Raw genomic sequence first — 24,041 nt, forward strand, 5'->3', positions numbered from 1 at the left:
TAGCGGCATTTCGTCTGCCGTTACGTTCTGAGTTCAAATTCCGCCGAGGTTAATAGGGTCTTGATTTGAATGTGCAAAACAGTTTTCAACCTGGCTCCTGCAACTAGGAAATGAGAAAGTACAATTTGATGGGAATGGTGATATCAGTTCAGCTCATATTGCTTTCATGGTGAATTCCCCAGCTGAATTGAAGAACAGACACACATTCTATATATATGTATGTATAATTCATTTAAAATGCAGAGATGCCTATAATAAGACATCTAACCCGCTAGAAATAGCAGCAAAAGACTACATACCACAAAATTAGGGATAATTTCGAAAGGGAATGAAAAATAAAAACATTTACCAATCTGTATTCTGTACCATGGTTTCAAGTCAATTTTAGTGGTATGGTTTACTAAAATTGACTTGAAACCATGGTACAGAATACAGATTGGTAAATGTTTTTATTTTTCATTCCCTTTCGAAATTATCCCTAATTTTGTGGTATGTAGTCTTTTGCTGCTATTTCTAGCAGGTTAGATGTCCTATTATAGACATCTCTGCATTTTAAATGAATAATACATAGTCTATTGACTGTTTTTTACTCTCGCTAGACCACTGGTGGTAAATAAAATTTCTAAAATTTTTTTGCTACCCTATAATTTATTAATATATGTATGTATATATATATATATATATATGCATACACACACACAATAGATTTCTTTTGGTTTTCTTCTACCAAATCCATTCACAAGGCTTTGATCAGCATGGGGCTGTAGCTGAAGGTATTTGCCCAAGGTGCTGTGCAATGGGATTGAACCCAAGGCCACGTGGTTTAGAAGCAAAGCAAACCTCTTACCACACAGCCATGCCTGTGTCTATTGTTTAAGATTGTTTTAAAATTATTTTTAAAATTACAAAATAATTATTTTAAGCAATAAAAGAAAATTGCTTAAAGAACTTTTTTAGTGCCTACCATATTAAATATATTGCCATTTTCTAAATTATAATAGTAATACCAAACCAGACAACTAATCTGTAGTGTATTAAAGACATAATGTATTATAAGAGTGTTATAAAAGACAGAATAATTTCTGTGTTGAAGAGTTGTCTTTTCTTTATTTCAGTTGTTCTTATTGGAAGAAGTCCGGGAGAGAAAGTTTGACAAATATGCTCGAGTTATACAGAAGGCATTCCGTAAATATTATGCTAAAAACCAATACTACAAGCAAAGATTAGAAGGTATATCTACATATTGTTGTTGTTGCTGTTGTAGTTGTTGTCAATTGTGTTGGTGTATGGTCATGGAGTGAAGTGCTACGCAATGTGGTACAGGAGTGTGTTTTAGTTGCGGGTGGTGGTATGGTTGTGCTTGCTCTGTGTGTTGTGTGATGATGTTGATGGTGATAGTGGTGGTGGTGGTGGTGGTGGTGGTGGTTTGCAGATGACTTTCTCTCTTGCTGTCATCTGACTTGGAGACCATTAGAAATAAGAAAATAAAAGGCTATGGGTGTCAACCTTCCTTCCTTAAATAACTGATTAAAAAACATGTTACAAATGGTTAAACAATTAAATGATTAAAAATTTTCAAAAAGGGTTCAAATGTTTAAAAATACTGAGTTCAAATCCTGCTGAGGTCAACTTTACCTTTCATCCATTTGGATTCCATAAAATAGGAATGGCTTTGTGAAAAGTAGCTTGCTTACCAACCACATGGTTCTGGGTTCAGTCCCACTGCGTGGCACCTTGGGCAAGTGTCTTCTACTATAGTCTCGGGCCGACCAAAGCCTTGTGAGTGAATTTGGTGGACGGAAACTGAAAGAAGCCCGTTGTATATATGTATATATATATATATATATATATATATATATATATATATATATATATATATGGGTCCTCAGTCAAATCGTCCAACCCATGCTAGCATGGAAAGCGGACATTAAACGATGATGATGATGATGATGATATATGTATGTGCTTGTTTGACTGTGTTTGTCCCCCCAACATCGCTTGACAACCGATGCTGGTGTGTTTACGTCCCTGTAACTTAGCGGTTTGGCAAAAGAGACCGATAGAATAAGTACTAGGCTCCCAAAGAATAAGTCCTGGGGTCGATTTGTTCGACTAAAGGGGGTGCTCCAGCATGGCCACAGTCAAATGACTGAAACAAGTAAAAGAGTGAAAGAGTAAAGAGAGAGAGAGAGAGAGAGAGAGAGAGAGTTGAGCAGTGGGGTTGATGTAATTGACTTGCTACTCCTGTCAAAATTCCTGGCCTTGTACCAAAATTTGAAACCTTACTCATCATCATCATCATCATCATCATAATTCAATGTCTGTTTTCCATGCTGGCATGGGTTGGACAGTTTAATAGGAGCTGGTCACCCGAAGAGCTGCTCAGGCTCAATATCTGTTTTGGCCGGTTTCTAAGGCTGGATGCCCTTCCTAACACCAACCTCTTTACAGCGTGTACTGGGTGCTTTTTACGTGGCACCGGCACCCACTATTACTATTACTGTTATTTACTATTAATTAATGAATGAGGGAATGAATTTATTTATTTATTAATTATTTATTTTTCTAATTTCCATTTGTATATCCTTTTGTTATCTCTTTTAATGTTGTAGTGTCTCTCCTCGATCGACGTAAACCCCACCTGTTTTGTGTATTGTATCATGTCCTTTGATGTTGTCCTTCACATCTTTGGCCCTTGTGACCAATAAAAGAAATAATTATTAATATTATTATTATTATTATTTTCCTTGCTATTACAAACAGCCTCTGATATATTCTTGAATAAGAAAGAACGTCGAACCCACAGCCTCAACCGTAACTTTGTGGGTGACTACATTGGCCTGGATCAGAAACCAGCACTGTTAGCTTTGATTGAAAAGAAAGAGCGGATTGAATTTGCTGAGACTGTGACTAAATTTGACCGAAGATTTAAGGTAAGGCAACAAATAACTTCTATTGCATGGAAATATTTGTCTAAATTCATGTGATTTCCCTGCTTTTTTGCAGTAAAGTGTTGAAGTACTTGGCTTTATGTTATTAGATAGCTTGTCATATCTAGTATGAGGGGTACTGGAAAGTTCCTGGCTTTGGATAAAAGAAAATACTCCTGTCGGTGTAACCTGTGGGTGACGTGGTGTATTATAATCCATCCCATGTTGAACTCCTCATGTCTGGGCCTCCACTACGGGGCATAGAGCTTTCTTGCCAAGTGGGTCATTCCACAATGATGATAACGATGATGATGATGATGATGATGATGGTGGTGGTGGTGATGATTAATTAGATAATCTTGTTTTCTATTGCAGCCGATGAAAAGAGATTTGATTTTGACATCAAGACACTTGTATCTGATCGGGCGTGAAAAAGTGAAGAAAGGACCCCACAAAGGGGCTATAATCGAAGTAGTTAAGAGGAAGATTCCTTTACAAGATATTCAAAAGATAGTGTTAAGGTAATCAAATACTTTCTTTCTCTAAATTTATTTCTGGTGAAACAGAACGGAAACGGCTATTGTTTTGTAGGAGTAAATAAACTCAGATACTTGTCTTGAGCAAGTTTTTTTTTTCACCTTTTCTACTGTTTATACACCAAAGTACATGCACGCATGCATACACACACACATGCGTGTCCGCACACACACATACATACACACACGTGCATGCACACACACACACACTCGTGCGCACACACACATGCATGTGCGTACACACACATACATGTGTGCATGCACACACACACATGCATACACACACGTGTGCATGCTCACACACACACACACTCGTGTGCACATACACATGTGCACGTGTGCACACACATACACGCACGCATGCACACACTCACACACACACACACACACGACACCGCCACTACCGCCGCTGCCATAAATGACAGATGAAATGCTGCTCAGTGTGTTTATGACTCTATCAGCTCAACACACCGTGATGATGATGATGATGATGATTCTTTCTACTAAAGACACAAAAACTGAAATTTTAGGGGAGGAGTTTAGTTGATTACATCTTCCGGTTGAAACAGGCCCATCTTGATATTGACAGCCTCGTTCAGGTAGCTCCACCACCAAACAGGGTTTGCCCCAAGCAGATCACACCAACCTTTTTGCAAGGAACAGTCACCGAAGAGCCGAGTAACCTCATGCACGGGGAGGACAATTAAAACGCCTTCCTGGTTCCAATGATAGTCAACAGTTCTGGGAAGGAGTTATGTAAAGAGACAAGAGTCAACGTCCAAAGCAACAATCGAACCTGTAATAAGGCATTGAGACATATGACTCTCCTCAGACGCAACATAGTTTGCTTCAACACACGAATTCACGTACAGAATCTTGCAAACCAGATTACAAAAGCGAAGTAAAAATAATGGAAATGTAATAACATTTTCTGGTAATTTTACAAAGTAGGGGAGATAACTGTTGACATTTTCAACTCGTTACAATTATCAATCGAATGTTATTTTACCACGACTGATAAATACCCCGAAGTTTAGTCTTCATTAGTGGAGGCGCAATGGCCCAGTGGTTAGGGCAGCGGACTCGCGGTCATAGGATTGCAGTTTCGATTCCCAGACCGGGCGTTGTGAGTGTTTATTGAGCGAAAGCTCCTAAAGTTCCACAAGGCTCCGGCAGGGGGTGGTGGCGAACCCTGCTGTACTCCTTCACCACAACTTTCTCTTACTTCCTGTTTCTGTTGTGCCTGTAATTCAAAGGGTCAGCCTTGTCACACTGTGTCACGCTGAATATCCCCGAGAACTACGTTAAGGGTACACGTGTCTGTGGAGTGCTCAGCCACTTGCACGTTAATTTCACGAGCAGGCTGTTCCGTTGATCGGATCAACTGGAACCCTCGACGTCGTAAGCGACGGAGTGCCAACAACAACAACAACAAGTCTTCATTAAGAAGGATTAATAACGTCTCCCCTACTTAACCTATATATATATTCCTCGTATTTATTAAATATTTGATGTCCACTGTATTAAATATGTTATAGCTTTCCCATTCTGGTGACGTTCCCAAGTAATTAGATGTTTCATTTAACTGACTGTCAGATAGTAAGCACCTCCTCTCTATCGTGGGCTCTTCTTAGGGTTTAACTCGGATCTTGTTCAAAACGGGTGCACCAGTTTTCATTTATGTTTTATGTAGTGTTTTTGGTACCGAAAGACTTTCAAACTTCGTATACTTATCTATTCTGTGTTATAGAACAGAAAAAAAATTTTGTATTCAAATTTATTTCATGTAAAAAATTGTCTTATTTCGATAATTTCAACTAATCACTGACAAGTATTCAGCTGTTTATACTTACTCCTTTGGTAGTTTAAGCGGTGTAAAGCGTATTTAATCTCCATTACTTCTGACATTTTGCAGAGGCAACACACGTGTGTTCGTTTTCCCTAACCGACGTGCTCCTTCCCTCAAAAACCATGCCTTGTGCCTATAATAGAAAGGTTTATTAGCTACTGCCAATATGCTTCAGCCATTTTTTGACAAGGAAATAATAATTTTATCACCGCGAGAATCGTTTGTTTACGTAGTCAGCACTTAATTTATTCGGCTGAATGGACGTCAGTCATTGGTTGAAATTACAGAAATACCACAACTTTAACATGGAATAACTTGCGATGTACGTTTTTTTGTTAAGAAGACTAAGAGAAAAAGATGTTTTATATGACACATTCTACCAGTGTCCCAAGTTTCAAAGTGTTTCGTTAAGAAAATACTGGTGCCCCCGTTTTGAACAAGATCCTTTAACTCTTTAAACATTATCCATTTACCCCACCCCAACCGGTATTTTTTTTTTGGCACTCCGTCGCTTACGACGTCGAGGGTTCCAGTTGATCCCAACAACGGAACAGCCTGCACGTATGCATTCCACAGACCCGTGTACCCTGAACGTAGTTCTCGGGGATATTCAGCGTGACACAGTGTGACAAGGCTGACCCTTTGAATTGCAGGCACAACAGAAACAGGAAGTAAGAGTGAGAGAAAGTTGTGGTGAAAGAGTACAGCAGGGTTCGCCACCATCCCCTGCCGGAGCCTCGTGGAGCTTTTAAGTGTTTTAGCTCAATAAACACTCATAACGCCCGGTCTGGGAATCGAAACCACGATCCTATGACCGCAAGTCCACTGCCCTAACCACTGGGCCACTAACCGGTATTTATGATGAGTATTTAAAACAAATACACGGAAGTATTCTTGCATCAGAATTATGAGGCAAAGCAAGAAGATCATAGATTATGTGACGTTCATGCCTTTCTTAAGAATATCACAATTTTAAGTGAAGTGTCCTTATGCATTTATTGGTCTACAGTGGAAGGGAAACAAATTGGAATTTATATGGGCTGCATTCTGCCGAAGTCGACTTTGCTTTTCATCCTTTTGGGTCGATAAAATAAATACAAACTGAGCTCTGGGGGTCGATGTAATCAACTTAGTCATTTTTCCAAACTTGCTGGCCTTGTGCTGAAATTTGAAACCAAGCTATATGGGCCGCAGGCTGCTCATGACTGGTCTAGCGGCTTGTTTCATTCTGTAAAAACGGATACCTTTTTTTTTTATCATCTAAATTTACTTTCACTTTTTTTTTTTTTTTCCAGTCCACTTCAAGATGACATGTTTGTGATTTTTGTCCAGAACCAGTATGAAAATTTGTTGGAATCTGTTTTTAAGACCGAGCTTATCTCTATTTTAAAGAAGCGGTACCAAGAGAAGACGAAAAGAGAACTTACGGTTCTTTTCAACACAAAGTTAGTATACAATATTCGTTCAGTTTAAGGCGTCGAGCTGGCAGAAACGTTAGCATGCCAGGCGAAATGCTTAGCGGTATTTCATCCGGTATGTCTTTACGGTCTGAGTTCAAATTCCGCCGAAGTCGATTTTAATTTCATCCTTTCAGGGTCGATAAATAAAAGTACCAGCTGCGTACTGGGTCGATCTAATTGACTGGCCTCCTTCCCCAAATTTTCAGGCCTTATTTCTAGAGTGGAAAAAAAAATTCGGTTTTCTTTTGATAAAAGAAAGAAAAAATTGCTTATAGAAAGTTTATTCGTCAACCTTTTTCTCTTCTACTTCCTTTTTTTTTTAATACGGGTGAAGAGGGTGCAGATAGCTGTGCACTATCAGATGCAGAAAGCGTGTGTGTGTATGTGTGTGTATACGAGTGAGTGGACAAACGTATAAGAATTGGATGAGATATGACGGCTCGGCCATCTCTCCCCAGTTCTTATATTAATCATTAAAATCCAGAAATACAACACGAGGGATAACGGTAACAACAGATCAATAATTTATTTTAGGTTGGTGTAGAGACGTTTCGTTCCTGGGTGAACAGGCATGCCGCTAGAATACCAAGGAAGCTTCGACCACATGTCGGTATCGAGCTGGGAGAGCACTGGGAGATACGTGTTGTCACGACCGCTGCTAGATAGAGAAGAGGACGAACGCTATTGCTCTCTCTCCACCTGTTGCTTTGCGCATGCGTGCCCGGGTACTTCCGCTGACGGCAAGTCCCTTGCACATGCGCAATGGCACTTCCCAAGATGGCGGCAAATGGTGGCCACACTCGTCACTACAAACGAAAGAAGAGCACTCAACCAATTTATTGGCAGTTACATGTATAGATCAAAACAGTTTGATTCAAATTCGTTGGTACTCAAGAGAGTGTGTGTGTGTATGTGTGTATCCATGCATGCATATATCTTGTTGTTATTTAAGGCAGCGAGCTGGCAGAATCGTTAGCACGCCGGGCGAAATGCTTAGCGGTATTTCATCTGCCGTTACGTTCTGAGTTCAAATTCCGACGAGGTCGACTTTGTCTTTCATCCTTTCGGGGTCGATAAATTAAGTACCAGTTACGCATTGGGGTCGATGTAATCGACTTAATCGCTTTGTATGTCCTTGTTTGTCCCCTCTATATTTAGCCCCTTGTGGGCAATAAAGAAATAAGAATCGTTAGCTCGCCGGACGAAATGCTTAGCGGTATTTCGTTTGTCATTACGTTCTGAGTTCAAATCCCGATGAGGTCGACTTTGCCTTTCATCCTTTCGGGGTCGATAAATTAAGTACCAGTCATGTACTGGGATCAATGTAGTATACTAGTCTCCTCCTTCAAAATTTCAGGTCTTGTGCCTATGGCAGAAAGGATTATTTAAGGCAGTGAGCTGGCAGAACCGTTAGCATACCGAGCAAAATGCTTAGCGGTATTTCATCCGCGCTTACGTTCTGAGTTCAAATTCCACCGAGGTGTCGACTTTGCCTTTCATCCTTCCGGGGTCAATAAAATAAGTACCAGTCAAGCACTGAGGTCGATGTAATCGACTTTCTTCCCCACATTAATATTGCAGGCCTTCTTTCAAAATCGGAACTCATAACAACGGTACATAACTCTGTAAATATAATATAATCATCTAAGGGAGACTACTCTATAAATTGCTCGTAACGTTGCTCTGATCTTTTAGTGTTTTAAACAGATTTAGCCGTTCATTTATATGAATGCATGCGCGCGCGCGTGTATGTTTGTGTGTATGTGTGTGTGTTTGTGTGTGTGTGTGTCTCTATCTATGGCTATGTTTATGTCTGTGTGGAGGTTGGTAAGTCTCAAGTCTCTCCTTGGTCCGTTTATTGATGTTGTTAGCTTACGTCTGTTCCCTCATCTTCAACGGTGCTACTGCTACGCACACATTATAGATAGCACTAAAATAAATAAATAGCCTCAGGCGTGGCTGTGTGGGAAGCACATGGTTCCGGGTTCAGTCCGACTGCGTGGCACCTTGGTCAAGTGTCTTCTACTATAGCCTCGGGCCGACCAAAGACTTCTGAGTGGATTTGGTAGATGGAAACTGAAAGAAGCCCATCACACACACACACACACACACACACACCATCATCATCATTTAACGTCTGTTGTCCAAGCTGGCATGGGTTGACCGGACTGCTGGCATGCTGGAAGGTTGCACCGGACTCCAGCCTGATTTGGCATGGTTTTCTACAGCTGGATGCCATTCCTAACGCCAACTTCTTTGAGAGTGTAATGGCTGTTTTTCCATGCTTCCAACACGGATGCCATTTGTGTGACACTGGTATCTGCCACGACTGCAATTTTGCTTGGCTTGATGGGTCTTCTCAAGCGCGGCATAATGCCAAAGGTCTTGGTCATTGCCTCTGTGAGGTCCAACACTTGAAAGAACAACAACAACAACAGGATCATCAACAACAATCAGTCATTAAAGTCATTTAATTCTGTGTTGCAGGCTTGAATACAATGTGAAGAAGGACGGCTGGCGTGGTGGTCGTCAGAAACAAGTGGAGTTTCACACAGGAGAGGGTAATAATGCACTGACGAAAATCGTTGGGAAATGTCTTCATGTTTACATTGGATCTGGACTTCCAAGTGACAGCAGTAAGTCATCTCTGCTCATCTCTCTCTCTCTCTCTCTCTCTCTCTCTCTCTCTCTCTCTCTGTTCCTCTCTCCCTCCCTCACTCATTCTCTGTTCTCTCTGTGTGTCTCTCTGTATAATTTTTAAAAGGGCCAAAAAGTGTCTTAGTATCTATCAGTAAGACCCTTGTCAGCCACTCACCAGCTATCTATTTAAAGTTATAAATTAAAAGGGTAAAGGATTATCAATTTATTAATTAATAAATCAATTAACAATTAACAATTTTTACCAAGCCCATCGGTATGAAAGCACCATTATTGGTGGAGAACTTATTTAAAAGCTCATATATATTTATAAATATAATTAAGGGATCAGCAAATATTTGCTTCACCATATACCGAAGTTCAGAAATAGCAGCTAAAAAAGCTGAGAATCCCACAGATAGCATCACTTGTAACTCACAAAGGCAAAAACAAGAAGAAAAAAAACAATGAAAACTAACCAATTCCGATGTTTAACAGTAGACGCGTTTCTGGATCATGATTGATAATAATCAATTTCCTTCATCAATACTGTATTCCAGCAGTAAATTTGACTATGCTAGCAAACTGTGTAAGCATGGACTAGTAACATTCCACACCGACACAGGTCTGAAAGCATAACCGAATCCACCTTGGTCAGCCAGTCTAACTGTCCTTCCCTCAAGAAATTACCATGTGCGCGACAAGTGATATCGCAGAGAATCTGCGTATACTACCAGGGAGTGAATAATTATTACAAATTAAAAGGGTAAAGGATTATCAATTTATTAATTAATAAATCAATTAACAATTAACAATTTTTACCAAGCCCATCGGTATGAAAGCACCATTATTGGTGGAGAATTTATTTAAAAGCTCATATATATTTATAAATATAATTAAGGGATCAGCAAATATTTGCTTCACCATATACCGAAGTTCAGAAATAGCAGCTAAAAAAGCTGAGAATCCCACAGATAGCAATCACTTGTCGCGCACATGGTAATTTCTTGAGGGAAGGACAGTTAGACTGGCTAACCGAGGTGGATTCGGTTATGCTTTCAGACCTGTGTCGGTGTGGAATGTTACTAGTCCATGCTTACACGGTTTGCTAGCATAGTCAAATTTACTACTGGAATACAGTATTGATGAAGGAAATTGATTATTATCAATCATGATCTAGAAACGCGTTTACTGTTAAACATCGGAATTGGTTAGTTTTCATTGTTTTTTCTTCTTGTTTTTGCCTTTGTGAGTTACAAGTGATGCTATCTGTGGGATTCTCAGCTTTTTTAGCTGCTATTTCTTAACTTCGGTATATGGTGAAGCAAATATTTGCTGATCCCTTAATTATATTTATAAATATTTAAAGTTATATATTGCTATGACACCTCCACATTTACTGTCTGTATTTCCAGTCTGGGACCCCCATCTTGTCTAGAATATCAATCTACTGGAAGCTGTCCAGAAATGTGAAACCAGACAAATATCATCCACCAGTCACCATATCTTGAATGTCTTTTTTCAATGGGCATCAACCACACTAAATCTTCATTGTCAAGCAGCTGATTTGTCAGAAGGCCACAATTTTCCACCATCTTTCCAATAACTTTGACCACTATTTTGAATTCATCATCTCTATAACTCTTGGACATGCTTATGAATTCAAAAAAAGACAATACAGCATTGTTGACTTTCAAAACTGGCCTTCGTAGGATTTTCGAGCGAGATCGTTGCCAGTGCCCCTGAACTGGCTCTCGTGCGGGTGGCACATAAAATACACCATTTTGAGCGTGGCCGTTGCCAGTACCGCCTGACTGGCCTTCGTGCGGGTGACACGTAAAAGCACCCACTACACTCTCTGAGTGGTTGGCGTTAGGAAAGGCATCCAGCTGTAGAAACTCTGCCAAATCAGATTGGAGCCTGGTGTTGCCATCCGGTTTCACCAGTCCTCAGTCAAATCGTCCAACCCATGCTAGCATGGAAAACGGATGATGATGATGATGATGATTTTTATGCTAAGAATTGTCAGACCATGGCATAAACTATTCTGCATCCATTGTTAACTATCAAAACGCTGCCTCCTTCAAAAATTCCATGCTTTCCAAAATTCCTCAACACTAATCCTGATAAGCCAATGTACCCTTTCGTCTTTATGGTTCTCTTAGTCTTCACTTGTCTGGCTTCTTGTGTGTTTATCTTGTATACTATGCATCTACTTTTGGCTGTCTCTGCTGTGACACTTTGTCTAACTTGAGTCTGCTGTTTGATCCATCTTTTAATCTTTTGTAATGAGTTGTCATACACTTGAGCACTGTATACAATAAGTTCATCATTGCATTGTCATCATCGTTACTACCACCACTACCACCACCACCACCACCACCATTGCCACCACCACCACCACCATTGCCACCACCACCACCATTGCTGCCACCACCACTACCACAATTGCTGCTGCTGCCACCACCACCACCACCACCATTGCTGCCACCACCACTACCACAATTGCTGCTGCTGCCACCACCACCACCACCACCATTGCTGCCACCACCACTACCACAATTGCTGCTGCTGCCACCACCACCACCACCACCATCACCACCACCACCATCATTGCCACCACCTTGACAACGACGACAACCACCACCACCATTGATGCCACTGAATAAATGAATGAATGAAAGAATGAGTGAATGAAGGAATGAATGAAGGAATGAGTGAATGAAGGAATGAATGAATAAATCAGTGAATAAATGAGTGAATGAGTGAATGAATGAATGAGTGAATAAATAAATGAATGAAAGAATGAGTGAGTTAATGAATGAAGAAATGAGTGAATGAATAAATGAGTGAATGAATGAATAAATGGGTGAATGAATGGATGAATGTATGTTAGGTTTAAGATATGTAGCAAAGAACAGATAAGATGGGGTGGAGATAAGGTGGGGGTGGATATAAGATGGGGTGAGATAAGGTGGGCTGGAGATAAGGTGGGGCTGGAGATAAGGTAGGAGTGGACGATGTCTTCAGTGTCATATGCAAGAAGTCTGATTAGACACGAAGATCTAAACTAATTAACTTTGAACTATTTCTTCTGTTTTACATTTATCATGCTGTCATCCATGTCATCTACACGTGTGTGTGTGTGTGTATGTGCATCAGTTCTAGATTATCTTTTTGTACTTTAGCACAATGATGTTGATGATGATGATGATAACACAAATGACAACCATCGTCGTCATCATCATCATCATCATCATCGTCATCGTCATCATCATCATCATTAATCAACGAATTAATCCATCAATTTTATGTATTTTATCTGAATTTCTGTATTTCCTTTCCTCCAACAGGACCCAACATGGAGGTATCAAGAAATAAACCAAGAAACAAACATATAGGGAAAAGCAGTGGAAGACCTCCTCCACCATCTTCGAAACCTCCAATGCATAAACCTGCACCTCCATCGTCAAAACCACCAGTTCATGCAATGAAAGGTTAGTGTATCATTAATATCTCATTCTTTTATTCTTTTACATATTTTGCTCATTTGATTGCGGCCATGCTGGAGTACCACTTTAAAGTGAATTTTTAGCTGAAGAATTCGACCCCAGGACTTATTCTTTGTAAGACCAGTACTTATTCTATCGGTATCTTTTGCTGAACCGCTAAGTTATGGGGACATAAACACACCAACAACGGTTGTCAAGCAATGTAAATAATGTACATAGTTCCTCATCTCTTAAATATAGAATCTTTCGTTACTGTATTTATTTTGAGATGCTCTGTGTTTCTTTCAATTAATTTTAAATATAACAAAGAATTTAGTAAAATAACTTAGTTATCATTAAGCTAGCATTAGGAACATAAATTGTGATTAAGGTTTGGTGGAAGATTTTAATTCAAAACTTATGAAAACAAGACATTTGTACTATGGTGCCAGAGGCGGTTTCAGCCGGGTTGGTAACGAAAGGGTTAAACTCTATTTGCCTGGCATAAATTTTTAGTCGATAAAACAATTAACCATTTCCTCCTGTTTCCTATTTTGACTTTGGCTCTTCTGCACCACAGTGCAACCTACTGTGATGTTTACACTGTTATGTTGTCTTTGACTTCCAGGCAGCAGCAAGAAGAATATGGTTACCGATGGACCAAAACCGATAAAACCTAGAAAGTTAATCAATAATAATTTCATGGATTCTGCTCCAAATGGTTCACAGAAAACAGCTGCGGAAATAGAAAAGTAGGTAACATATTACTTTCTCCACCTTCTACTCCAACTGATGTGGAGGCGCAATGGCCCAGTGGTTAGGGCAGTGGACTTGCGGTCATAGGATCGTGGTTTCGATTCCCAGACCGAGCGTTGTGAGTGTTTATTGAGCGAAAACACCTAAAACTCCACGAGGCTCCGGCAGGGGATGGTGGCGAACCCTGCTGTACTCTTCCACCATAACTTTCTTTCACTCTTACTTCCTGTTTCTGTTGTGCCTGTAATTCAAAGGGTCAGCCTTGTCACACTGTGTCACGCTGAATATCCCTGAGGACTACGTTAAGGGTACACGTGTCTGTGGAGTACTCAGCCACTTGCATATTAATTTCACGAGCAGGCTGTTCCAGTTGATTGGATCAACTGGAACCCTCGATGTCAAAAGCGACAAAGTGCCAACAACTCCAACTTCAATCGTCAGGCAATATGCTGTGCTTGAGAAGATCTGTTGAGTCAAGTGAAATCGTTGTCATGGCTGAAGCCTGTGTCAGTGGCACATAAAAAGCACCATTCAAGTGTGGCCAGTGCCAGTGCACCTGTCTGGCTCCTGTGTTGGTGGCATGTAAAAAGCACCCACTACACTCTCGGATTGATTGGCATTAGGAAGGGCATCAAGCTGTAGAAATCTTGCCAGATCAAACTGGAGTCTGGTGGAGCCTACTGGTTTGCCAGTCCTCAGTGAAACCGTCCAACCCATGCCAGCATGGAAAGCAGACGTTAAAAGATGATGATGATAATGATTGTTTAGTTTTAGAATGACATTGCCAGGTAGGTGGGAGAGGCCAAATCTGGCTAGTTTGAACATAAAACAGGTAAGAATATTTGGGCTAGACATGGCCAGTTTAAATGCTAAAGAGTTAAAGTCAATTTGTTCTGTTTGTATAGCAGGCCACCAAAACCTAGGAACCCCCCACCGCCTTCTCGTCCTCAAAAACCGAAACCTCAGATGAAGCCACCTCCAAAACCAGCCCTTCCAACATGCCGTTGTCTCTATAGATACGATCCACAAAACACAGATGAATTGGCTTTTGAAGAAGGAGATATTATAGAAATTATCCATGAAGGTAAGTTGATCTTATTGCCAATGATATTGTATTTCAGCTCAGTTTCCAGGTGAGTGAATTGAAGAAGTATTAGTTATCTTTAACATTGTTCCTGGTCATCGCCTTTATCACCTCCATCTTAGCAAAGGTGCAGGTACTGTTTTCAGTCATGTTTGTTTGTCTGTGGATGAGATATCTCAAGAAACGCTGGATGGATTCAAATGAAACTTTCAGGGATGTTTGGCCTCATGACTGGCATGAACTGATTAGATTTTGGGATTGATCCAGTACTGGACGAGGATTCTGGATTATTTTTCCTTAATTTCCGAGAGGAGTTGGGTTCGTTTTTTTTTTGTTTGTGAGAGCAGTCGAGTTTATTTCAGATATTCTCATTTTAAAAATCATCTCTGACTAATCATTGAGAGGATGTTGGTGTTGCCTTGGCGGAGGTTTGCACTCTTTGACTGCTCTTGTTCTACTTGTTATCATTTATAGTTTTCTCTTTTTGCTAAGGCAGTGAGCTTGGCAGAATCGTTAGCACACTGTCATTTTGTCTGGTTTTATAGTCTGTCTTCAAATGCCATTGAAGTCAGTTTTGCCTTTTGTCCTTTTGGGGTCGATAAAATAAGTACCAGTTGAGCACTGGGGTCGATGTAATCAACTTAACCCTCACCTGAAATTGCTGGCCTTGTGCCAAAATTAGAAACCATTATTTATAGTTTTTGTCTGTTTTCAATACTCTCTGACTGTGTAGTTTCAGGTTCAGTCACACTGTGTGGTATCATGGTCAAGTATCTTCTGCTGTAGCCCTGAGCTGAGTTAACCAAAGCCTTGTGAGGAGATTTGGTAGATGGAAACTGGAAGAAGCCCATCATATATATACTGAGTGTGTGTGTGTGTGTATATATATATATCAATACATACATATATATATATATATATATATATATATATATATATATATATATACTAGCAGAAATACCCGGCTTTGCCCGGGTTAAAGAGAATAATGAAATCTAAAAACGCCGTCTAGACTATGCAACCCTCAACTGTTAGTAGCTACGATACCATGTTTCTACATTAATAACTCTCCAATCCATGCCAGCATAGAACATAGACATTAAGTGGAATGCCAGTCTCTCATCTAGGAGGGCCTTGAAATCAATGTTACCAACTGGGGACTATGTGTGTCGCAGTGATAATAAAAAGACCCAAAGGAGGTCTGCAACGAAATAATTTTACTCAACACTTTGCAAGTGAATCAGTGGAGGCAAAGATGCGTCTCATTTACTTGACAATTTATGCACCACATTGCAGAAATCACAATGTAAGTATATCTGAAAGGGTAGTCTTACACTGTTGTACCGTTGAATTACAAATAATGCTCATCTGTTATGTTCGGGTTAAAATTTCATCAACATCAAAAATATATGAATTTTCATGGGAGTTATGGCCGTTATACATAGAATATAATTTCCAAATTTCATAAAGATCCGTTCAATACTTTTGACGTAGTTTTGGATAAGAAAACAATTGACTAATGTGTGTGTTTGTGTGCATGTGTTTGTGTGTGATGGGTGTATATATGTATAGATATGTGTATGCATGTATATATATGTATATATGTGTACATATTACATGTACATCTATATATATATATATATATACATCTACACATATGTATACATATACATGTATGCATATAGATCTATATCTATATATATATCTATGCATATACGTGTACATATACATCTATATGTATACATATACATCTCTTTCTCTCTTTCTCTCTCTCTGAAAGTTTCTGTCATTACAGTATCGAAATGTGATTGTTTCAGTTAGTGGAATAACGTGTACATATACATCTATATGTATACATATACATCTCTCTCTTTCTCTCTTTCTCTCTCTCTCTCTCTCTTTCTCTCTCTCTCTCTGAAAGTATCGGTCATTACAGTATCAAAATGTGATTGTTTCAGTTAGTAGAATAGTTTCATTTTTAAAGTGAAAGTATTTGACATGAGTGTTTTTGTTTCACTTTTGACACGTAATACTTAAATAGTGGAGGAGATATTATGTTGCCGTGGGCTCGAACTCTGCAAGAAGTTAAAATTTTTTTTGACTAAAACACAACTGGAACCCTAAGTAAGGCATCTGTAAAATTTGAATGAAATTGGTTGCGTAGTTCTCGAGTTTTAGGGATTCACACAGGCAGACAGACAGACAGACACACATTCTCATTTTTATATATATAGATATATATCATCATCATCATCATCATCGTTTAACGTCCGCTTTCCATGCTAGCATGGGTTGGACGATTTGACTGAGGACTGGTGAAACCAGATGGCAACACCAGGCTCCAATCTAAATTTGGCAGAGTTTCTACAGCATATATATATATATATTAATAGTTATCGCAAAGCCAACATGGCAGTCCGAAAAAAATAGGACAAATGCTGCCGTTGATTAGCTCCAAGAGGCCATCGCCTCTAGCTAGCTATGTGACACACGAACCTGTGTCCATTATAACCTTTGGACTGCCATGTTGGCTTGGCGATGCCGTAGTCTCCTTTAGAGAGACTTAGAAATATTAATATTTCTATGTTATATATATATATATATATATATATATATATATACATTACATTCATTTACAGCATTACATGATATATGTGTATATACACATGACATATATATACATATACATATAATATATGAAATAGTTGTATGCTGTCAACTTAATGTGACAGTCCCATGAAGGGAATGATACTACTGTTGTTTGGACCTAGGAAGCTGCACCGCTTCCTGTCAGCCTTGACACATTTCCTGTGTCCTGTCAAGGGCGACAGGAAGCTATGCAGCTTCCTAGGTCTAAACAACAGTAGTATTATTCCCTTTATGGGGCTGTCACATTAAGTTGACAGTATACAACTACTTCAATGTATCACTACTGCATAAATCTCTCTGAGAGATTTAGAAATATATTATTTCTAAACATATAATATATATATATCTATAAAACTAAAGACACTATAAATACATGCTGATTCACCGAGTTCACCTTTGACCTCACAAGTCATAAGAACTAGTTATCTATTTTAGTTATCAATCAATTGCCATTCATTAATGCAGTTTAACTGATTATTGTAATTATCTCTATCCTGTTGATGTCATTGCTCTATTTGCCAATCTTATATATCTGTGTGTGTGTGTGTGTGTGTGTGTGTGTGTGTGTGTAGTTGGATCCCTGATAACCAGAGATACACTCCTGGCTATTGTGAAAGTCAGTACAACTTGTGTATTGTTGTGTCATTGCGGATTCAACTGGGACCTCAACCAAGCTTGATTGGCTGTTAATGTGATTGTGGACATCCTAGCCATCCCAAACTATGAATATATATATATATATATATATATATATATATATATATATATATATATATATATATATATACATATATATATATATATATATATACATATATATATATATATATATATATATATATATATATATATATATATATATATATATATATAAATATGATATATATACAGAGTTGGCCAAAAGTCACTTGATAGTAAATCAAAACCATTTAATTCCAAGATTTATTTATGTTTTAACATCTGAATGAATTTAATAAAAGCATCTCACTTTGAAACATCATGAAAATTGTTCAAACTGAAGTCCTTCTTGAGTGACACACTTTTCCATTCGAGTCAATACAGAATTACCCGGTATATATATATATATATATATATATATATATACGTGCATGTGTGTGTGTGTGTATATATATATATATATATATATATATATATATATATACATATATATATATATCTTCAGCAATGAATCAGAAGTTGTACTAATGTAGTTTACATTATTGATCACACATATTCAATATATGTATTTTGTTTGTTTGTTGGTTTGCTGCAGTAAAGAACCTGTAGGATGACTCTTTCATTGCACTGGGTGTTAACACACCTGAAAATTACAGACAAGTGAGACAACTTACCCCTAATCCTATTTAGGAGTGATGGATACCTATATTTCACCATTTTTGTGGTTTATCAACATCTCATACTGGAATGAAACTAGGGATGTACTGAATTGCCAGTTTATGATTACATATAAATAATGTAAAAACTATTTACTGATATGTGAGTTGTAACTGTTGAGACTCATAGGTTTGTCCACTTGACCAGGTGTGTATGAAAAATTCTGTTGTTTATAAAGCAGAAGTCACAGTAATGCTTCAAGATAACCTAAGCAAACAAAAGAATCACATTGAGTTATATGAAGGTGATTTCAGAAAATGTTATGCGAACAACCTCTGTTCTTTCTGGTTTATCAGCAAAAAGAAAGTCACTAATATGGCTTGCCATGTATGAAGTTTGGAGACAAACTCCACACCACATTCAATGAGGTGGAAAATGGTAGAGAAATCCATGCCATATGTTAATGGGTCTAAGAACTGCAACTTATGTACAGCTGAAAGATCACATATTCTATTTTGATATAAGAATTCCACCAATCTACTGTATTACAAATCAGAAATTTTTAGCAAATGCATACATACAGATAAATTTCTTTTTAAAAGCAGAAAAATTTTGTCGGCAGCCAGCCATGAGGATCGAACTCACATCCCTCTAATATCTGGTTAGAATGCTTTACCATTTAAGCTAAACTACCTGACTGCCAAATTCGTCTGTAATTTAAGAAGTTATAGAATCATCCAGGAACGCTAGATGTTGTATAGGTTACGCTGTATGTAAACAAACAAGTTTGTTTTTGGAAGCGCTGAAATGTATGGTAGAACAAGTAGAAATATATATATATATATATATATATATATATATATATATATATATAGATATATATATATATGTGTGTGTGTGTGTGTGTGTGTGTGTGTATGTGTCTGTCTGTCCCCCCCCCAACTATCACTGCTTGACAACCGGTGTGTGTGTGTATACATCTCTGTAACTTAGTAGTTTGGCAAAAGAGATTGATGGAATAAGTACTAGGTTGAAGGAAGAAGTTCTAGGGTTGATTTGTTTGATTAAAACCCCTCAAGGCAGTGCTCCAGCATGGCTGCAGCCGAATGACTGAAACAAGTAAAAGAATAAAAGAACACACACACACACACAGACACACACACACACACACACACACACACACACACACACACACACACATACATATTTACATCTTTATTTGTTTTTTCTGTTGCAGATCCTTGTGGTTGGTGGAAAGGGAAACTGCGAGGCCGAATCGGTTTGTTCCCATTGAATTATATTGAGAAGATTTGAGGAAGATTAGAGGAAGATTTTTCACTGAAGCGACATTGTAGCAACTTTGTCATATTTGATTCCAAGCCCAAACCTGATCAGGTTACCGAGTGAATGCTCTCCCCTGCATTCAATCTCACCTCCCCCACCACATCACTCTCTTTCCTTAACTCTCCCTAAATCTACCTTTTTCTTTAAATCTAAGCCACCTTTCATCCCTCTGTTATTTCATCTCTTAACCCTTTTGTTACCATTTTTCTTTTGAGATGCTCTGTGTTTTTTTCCATTAATTTTAAATATAACAAAAAAATTTAGTAAAATAACTTAGTTATCAATTAGCTAGTTTTAGGAACATGAATTTTGACTAAGGTTTCTTCTTTTACTTTTACTTGTTTCAGTCTTTTTGACTGTGGCCATGCTGGAGCACCACCTTTAGTCGAGCAAATCAACCCCAGGACTTATTCTTTGGAAGCCTAGTACTTATTCTACCGTCGCTTTTCCCGAACCGCTAAGTTACGGGGACGTAAACACACCAGCATCAGTTGTCAAGCGATGTTGGGGGGACAAACTAAGACACACAAACACATACACACATACATATACATATATACGACGGGCTTCTTTCAGTTTCCGTCTACCAAATCCACTCACAAGGCTTTGGTCGGCCCGAGGCTATAGTAGAAGACACTTGCCCAAGATGCCACGCAGTGGGACTGAAAACGGAACCATGTGGTTGGTAAGCGAGCTACTTACCACACAGCCACTCCTACGCCTATGGTGAAGATTTTAATTCAAAACTTATGGAAACAAGACCTTTATACTATAGAGCCTGAGGCAGTTTCAGCTGGATTGGTATCGAAAGGGTTAAGCTGTCTTTTACCAGAAGGATTGCCTCTCATTACTTTACAACTCTTTAATACCCCCCCCCTCTCTCTGTGTTTCTCTCCCATTCTTTTCATTTTGTCTAAGCCTCTCTTTCTCTCTTTCATTACTTCTCACCCTCCATTTCTCATGTTATAATCTACCTCTCACTCTCTCATTAGCTCTCACCCTTTCTTTGATCTCTCTCTCTCTCTCTTTCCTCTTCCTCTCTCATTCTCTCCTCTCACTTGGAGCCATACACATCTCTCTTTCAATAGTTCTTCCCCCTCCGATTCTCTCCTAGTCTTTCGCTTTCTCTTTCATTCTCTCTCTCTCTCTCTCTCTCTCGCTCTTTCCCCTGCCCCACCAGCTTCTCATTCTTCAAGACACCCAAATCTGCTGCTATCTGATTAGAGGTTTGTGCAGACTGTCTGAGGAGAGGATTATCATAGACATGGAAAGAATTATGAAGATGAAACCAAAATGTCAATCAATGCACGTTCTATTGAATTCACTTTTGGCTTTCCTTTCATTGGAAACAATTATCTCTTAAGCATTATAAATGTGTGTGTATCTATATGTATGCATCTAAATATTCACATTTGTATGCACATATGTGTATGTGCATAGATATGCATATATGTGAAACTGTGTGTGTATATATATATATATATATATATATATAACATATGGTATAATTATGAACAGGGCAAATTTTAGCCATTTCTCCACAGACAAAGATGATGATGAATTACTTCAATCGATTTGTGAACCTTATTGGGTTCTCATCAGAGGCATCTACATCATTCTGACAGTCTCCAGATAAACAATCAACCAAACTGTTTATATACTCAACAAATGCAGCAGGAGTCCCTAATTTGCATATACATATTTGTATGTATGTATGCATAGTTTTTTTATCAGTTAAGAGTTACGAAAGTGACTTAAGGGCTAACAGTTTAAGATCTATACATACACACATATATACACTTATATATATATATATATATATAAGTGTATATATAAGTGTGTGTGTGTATTTATATATATAAGTATATATATATATGTAATATATATATATGTAATATATATATATATATATATATATATATATATATATATATATATATATATATATATATATATATATATATGTAAGTGTGTGTGTGTGTGTATATGTGGAATTTACTCACACAAAATATATTATGAATCTCAAATGCTTTCTAAGAATAGACTACATGTCCCTGTTATGAAACCCCTTATAAAACACAGAAGACAAAATACCATAAAGCAACCCTTGAATGAAAACTAATAATATAACTGAAAAAAAACCCCCCAAAGAAATCCCCTAAAATTATTAACTGTTTTATTGATCGTGAACTACAATTAATACTAGGGCAGGGTGTGCTCCAGTATGGTCGTAGTCAAATGAGTGAGACAAAAATAATAATTAAGGCAATGAGGGTGCAGAATCGTTAGCATGTCGGGCAAAATGCTCCTTCTGGGCTCAATGAAATAATTGCCAGAGGAGCACTGGGGTTGATATAATTGACAAGCACCCCACTTCCCTCCAAAATTTCAGGCCTATTATTATTATTATTATTATTATTATTATTTTTATTTATTGCTCACAGGGGCTAAACATAAAGGGAACAAACAAAGACAAAGGGATCAAGTCGATTACATCGATCCCAGTGCATAACTGGTATTTATTTAATCAACTCCCCGAAAGGATGAAAGGCAAAGTCGACCTCAGCAGAATTTGAACTTGAGGTCCACTTTGCCTTTCCTCCTTCTGGGCTCAATGAAATAAGTACCAGTGGAACACTGGGGGTCGATATAATTGACAAGCCCTTCCCTCCCCCAAAGATTTCAGGCCTCGTGCCTATAGCAGAAAGAATTATTATTATTATTATTATTATTATTATTATTATTATTATTATTATTATTATTATTATTATTATTATTATTATTATTATTAGTATTATCATCAAGGCAAGCTGGCAGAATCATGAGCATGTTAGGTAAAATATTTAGTGGTCATTTGTCTGTCTTTAGATTCTGCCGAGGTTGACTTTGCCTTTCATCCTTTTGGGGGGGTCTATAAAAAGAAGTATCTGTTGAATGGTGGGGGTCGAGTTAATTTACTTATCCCTCACCTGATCTTGCTGGCCTTCTGCCATTATTATTATTATTATTATTATTATTATTATTATTATTATTATTATTATTGTTTTCTTTCAATACTGTTTCCATTTCTTGCCGAGTGTCTTCCCGACACCTAGGGCAAAGAACCTCACTGTATACATTGGTAGGCTATTAAAATAAAGACGCCAAATTGTTCATTTACAGAGTCATGAGATAGAAAAAACACAAAAAAAACAAAAAAAAACAGAAGGGGAAGAAAGACAGTGAGAAAAAGGAAAGAAGGACAAAAAGAAAAAATAGAAAAAAGAAAAAAACCCAGAAAATAAAGGGGAAAAAGGAAAGATGATATTATTACTATTATTATTATTACCTCTGCATTAGCGAAGGTGGAGGTATTGTTTTCAGTCACATTTGTTTGTTTGTCTGTGGACAAGATATCTCAAAAACCGCTGGATGTATTCAGATGAAACTTTCAGGGATGTTTGACCTCATAACTAGCACGAACTGATTAGATTTTAGGACTGATCCGGTACTGGACAAGGATTCAAGATTATTTTTCCTGTTTTTTTTACTTAATTTTTGAGAGCGGTCAGGTTCATTTTTAGTATTCTCGTTTATGAGAGCAGTGGAGTTTATTTCAGATATTCTCATTTTAAAAAATCATCCCTTGAGTACTGGGATCAATGTAATCGACTATACCCTCTCCCAAATTTCAGGCCTTGTGCCTATAGTAGAAAGGATTATTATTATTATTGATGCGTTGAGCTGGCGGAACCATTACCACTTTGGACAAAATGCTTTGTGGCATTTCTTGTGGCCCTTTACGTTCTGAGGTCAAATGACATTAGGGTTGACTTTTTCCTTTCATCCTATTGTGGATTGATAAAATAGATACTAGTTAAGCAATAGGTTCAATGTAAGCGACTAGTCCCAAATCTAAAATTGCGGGCCTTGTGCGAAAATTTGAAACCATTTTATTTCTTAGAATTGCTTTTGTTTAGACTACACTAAA

At 38.1% G+C, this 24,041-nt stretch overlaps 1 protein-coding gene across 4 annotated transcripts in view; it reads left to right on the plus strand.

Moving 5' to 3' along the window:
- LOC106870824 (unconventional myosin-Ie) overlaps positions 1 to 21,458 on the plus strand; it is a 156,746-nt gene extending 135,288 nt beyond the window's left edge. For all 4 annotated transcript variants that reach the window (XM_089360854.1, XM_089360855.1, XM_089360856.1 and 1 more), the window contains 9 exons: positions 1,116 to 1,230; positions 2,764 to 2,933; positions 3,306 to 3,451; positions 6,611 to 6,760; positions 9,263 to 9,411; positions 12,766 to 12,909; positions 13,532 to 13,655; positions 14,565 to 14,743; positions 19,965 to 21,458. In XM_089360854.1, coding sequence (XP_089216980.1) covers positions 1,116 to 1,230; positions 2,764 to 2,933; positions 3,306 to 3,451; positions 6,611 to 6,760; positions 9,263 to 9,411; positions 12,766 to 12,909; positions 13,532 to 13,655; positions 14,565 to 14,743; positions 19,965 to 20,041 — 1,254 coding nt within the window. In that variant the 3' untranslated portion in view covers positions 20,042 to 21,458. The remainder of the gene's footprint in view (positions 1 to 1,115; positions 1,231 to 2,763; positions 2,934 to 3,305; positions 3,452 to 6,610; positions 6,761 to 9,262; positions 9,412 to 12,765; positions 12,910 to 13,531; positions 13,656 to 14,564; positions 14,744 to 19,964) is intronic.
- The last annotated feature ends 2,583 nt before the right edge of the window (positions 21,459 to 24,041 follow it).

Source organism: Octopus bimaculoides, chromosome 12 (genome assembly GCF_046866305.1).
Source record: "Octopus bimaculoides isolate indiv1 chromosome 12, ASM4686630v1, whole genome shotgun sequence".
NCBI lineage: Eukaryota > Metazoa > Mollusca > Cephalopoda > Octopoda > Octopodidae > Octopus > Octopus bimaculoides.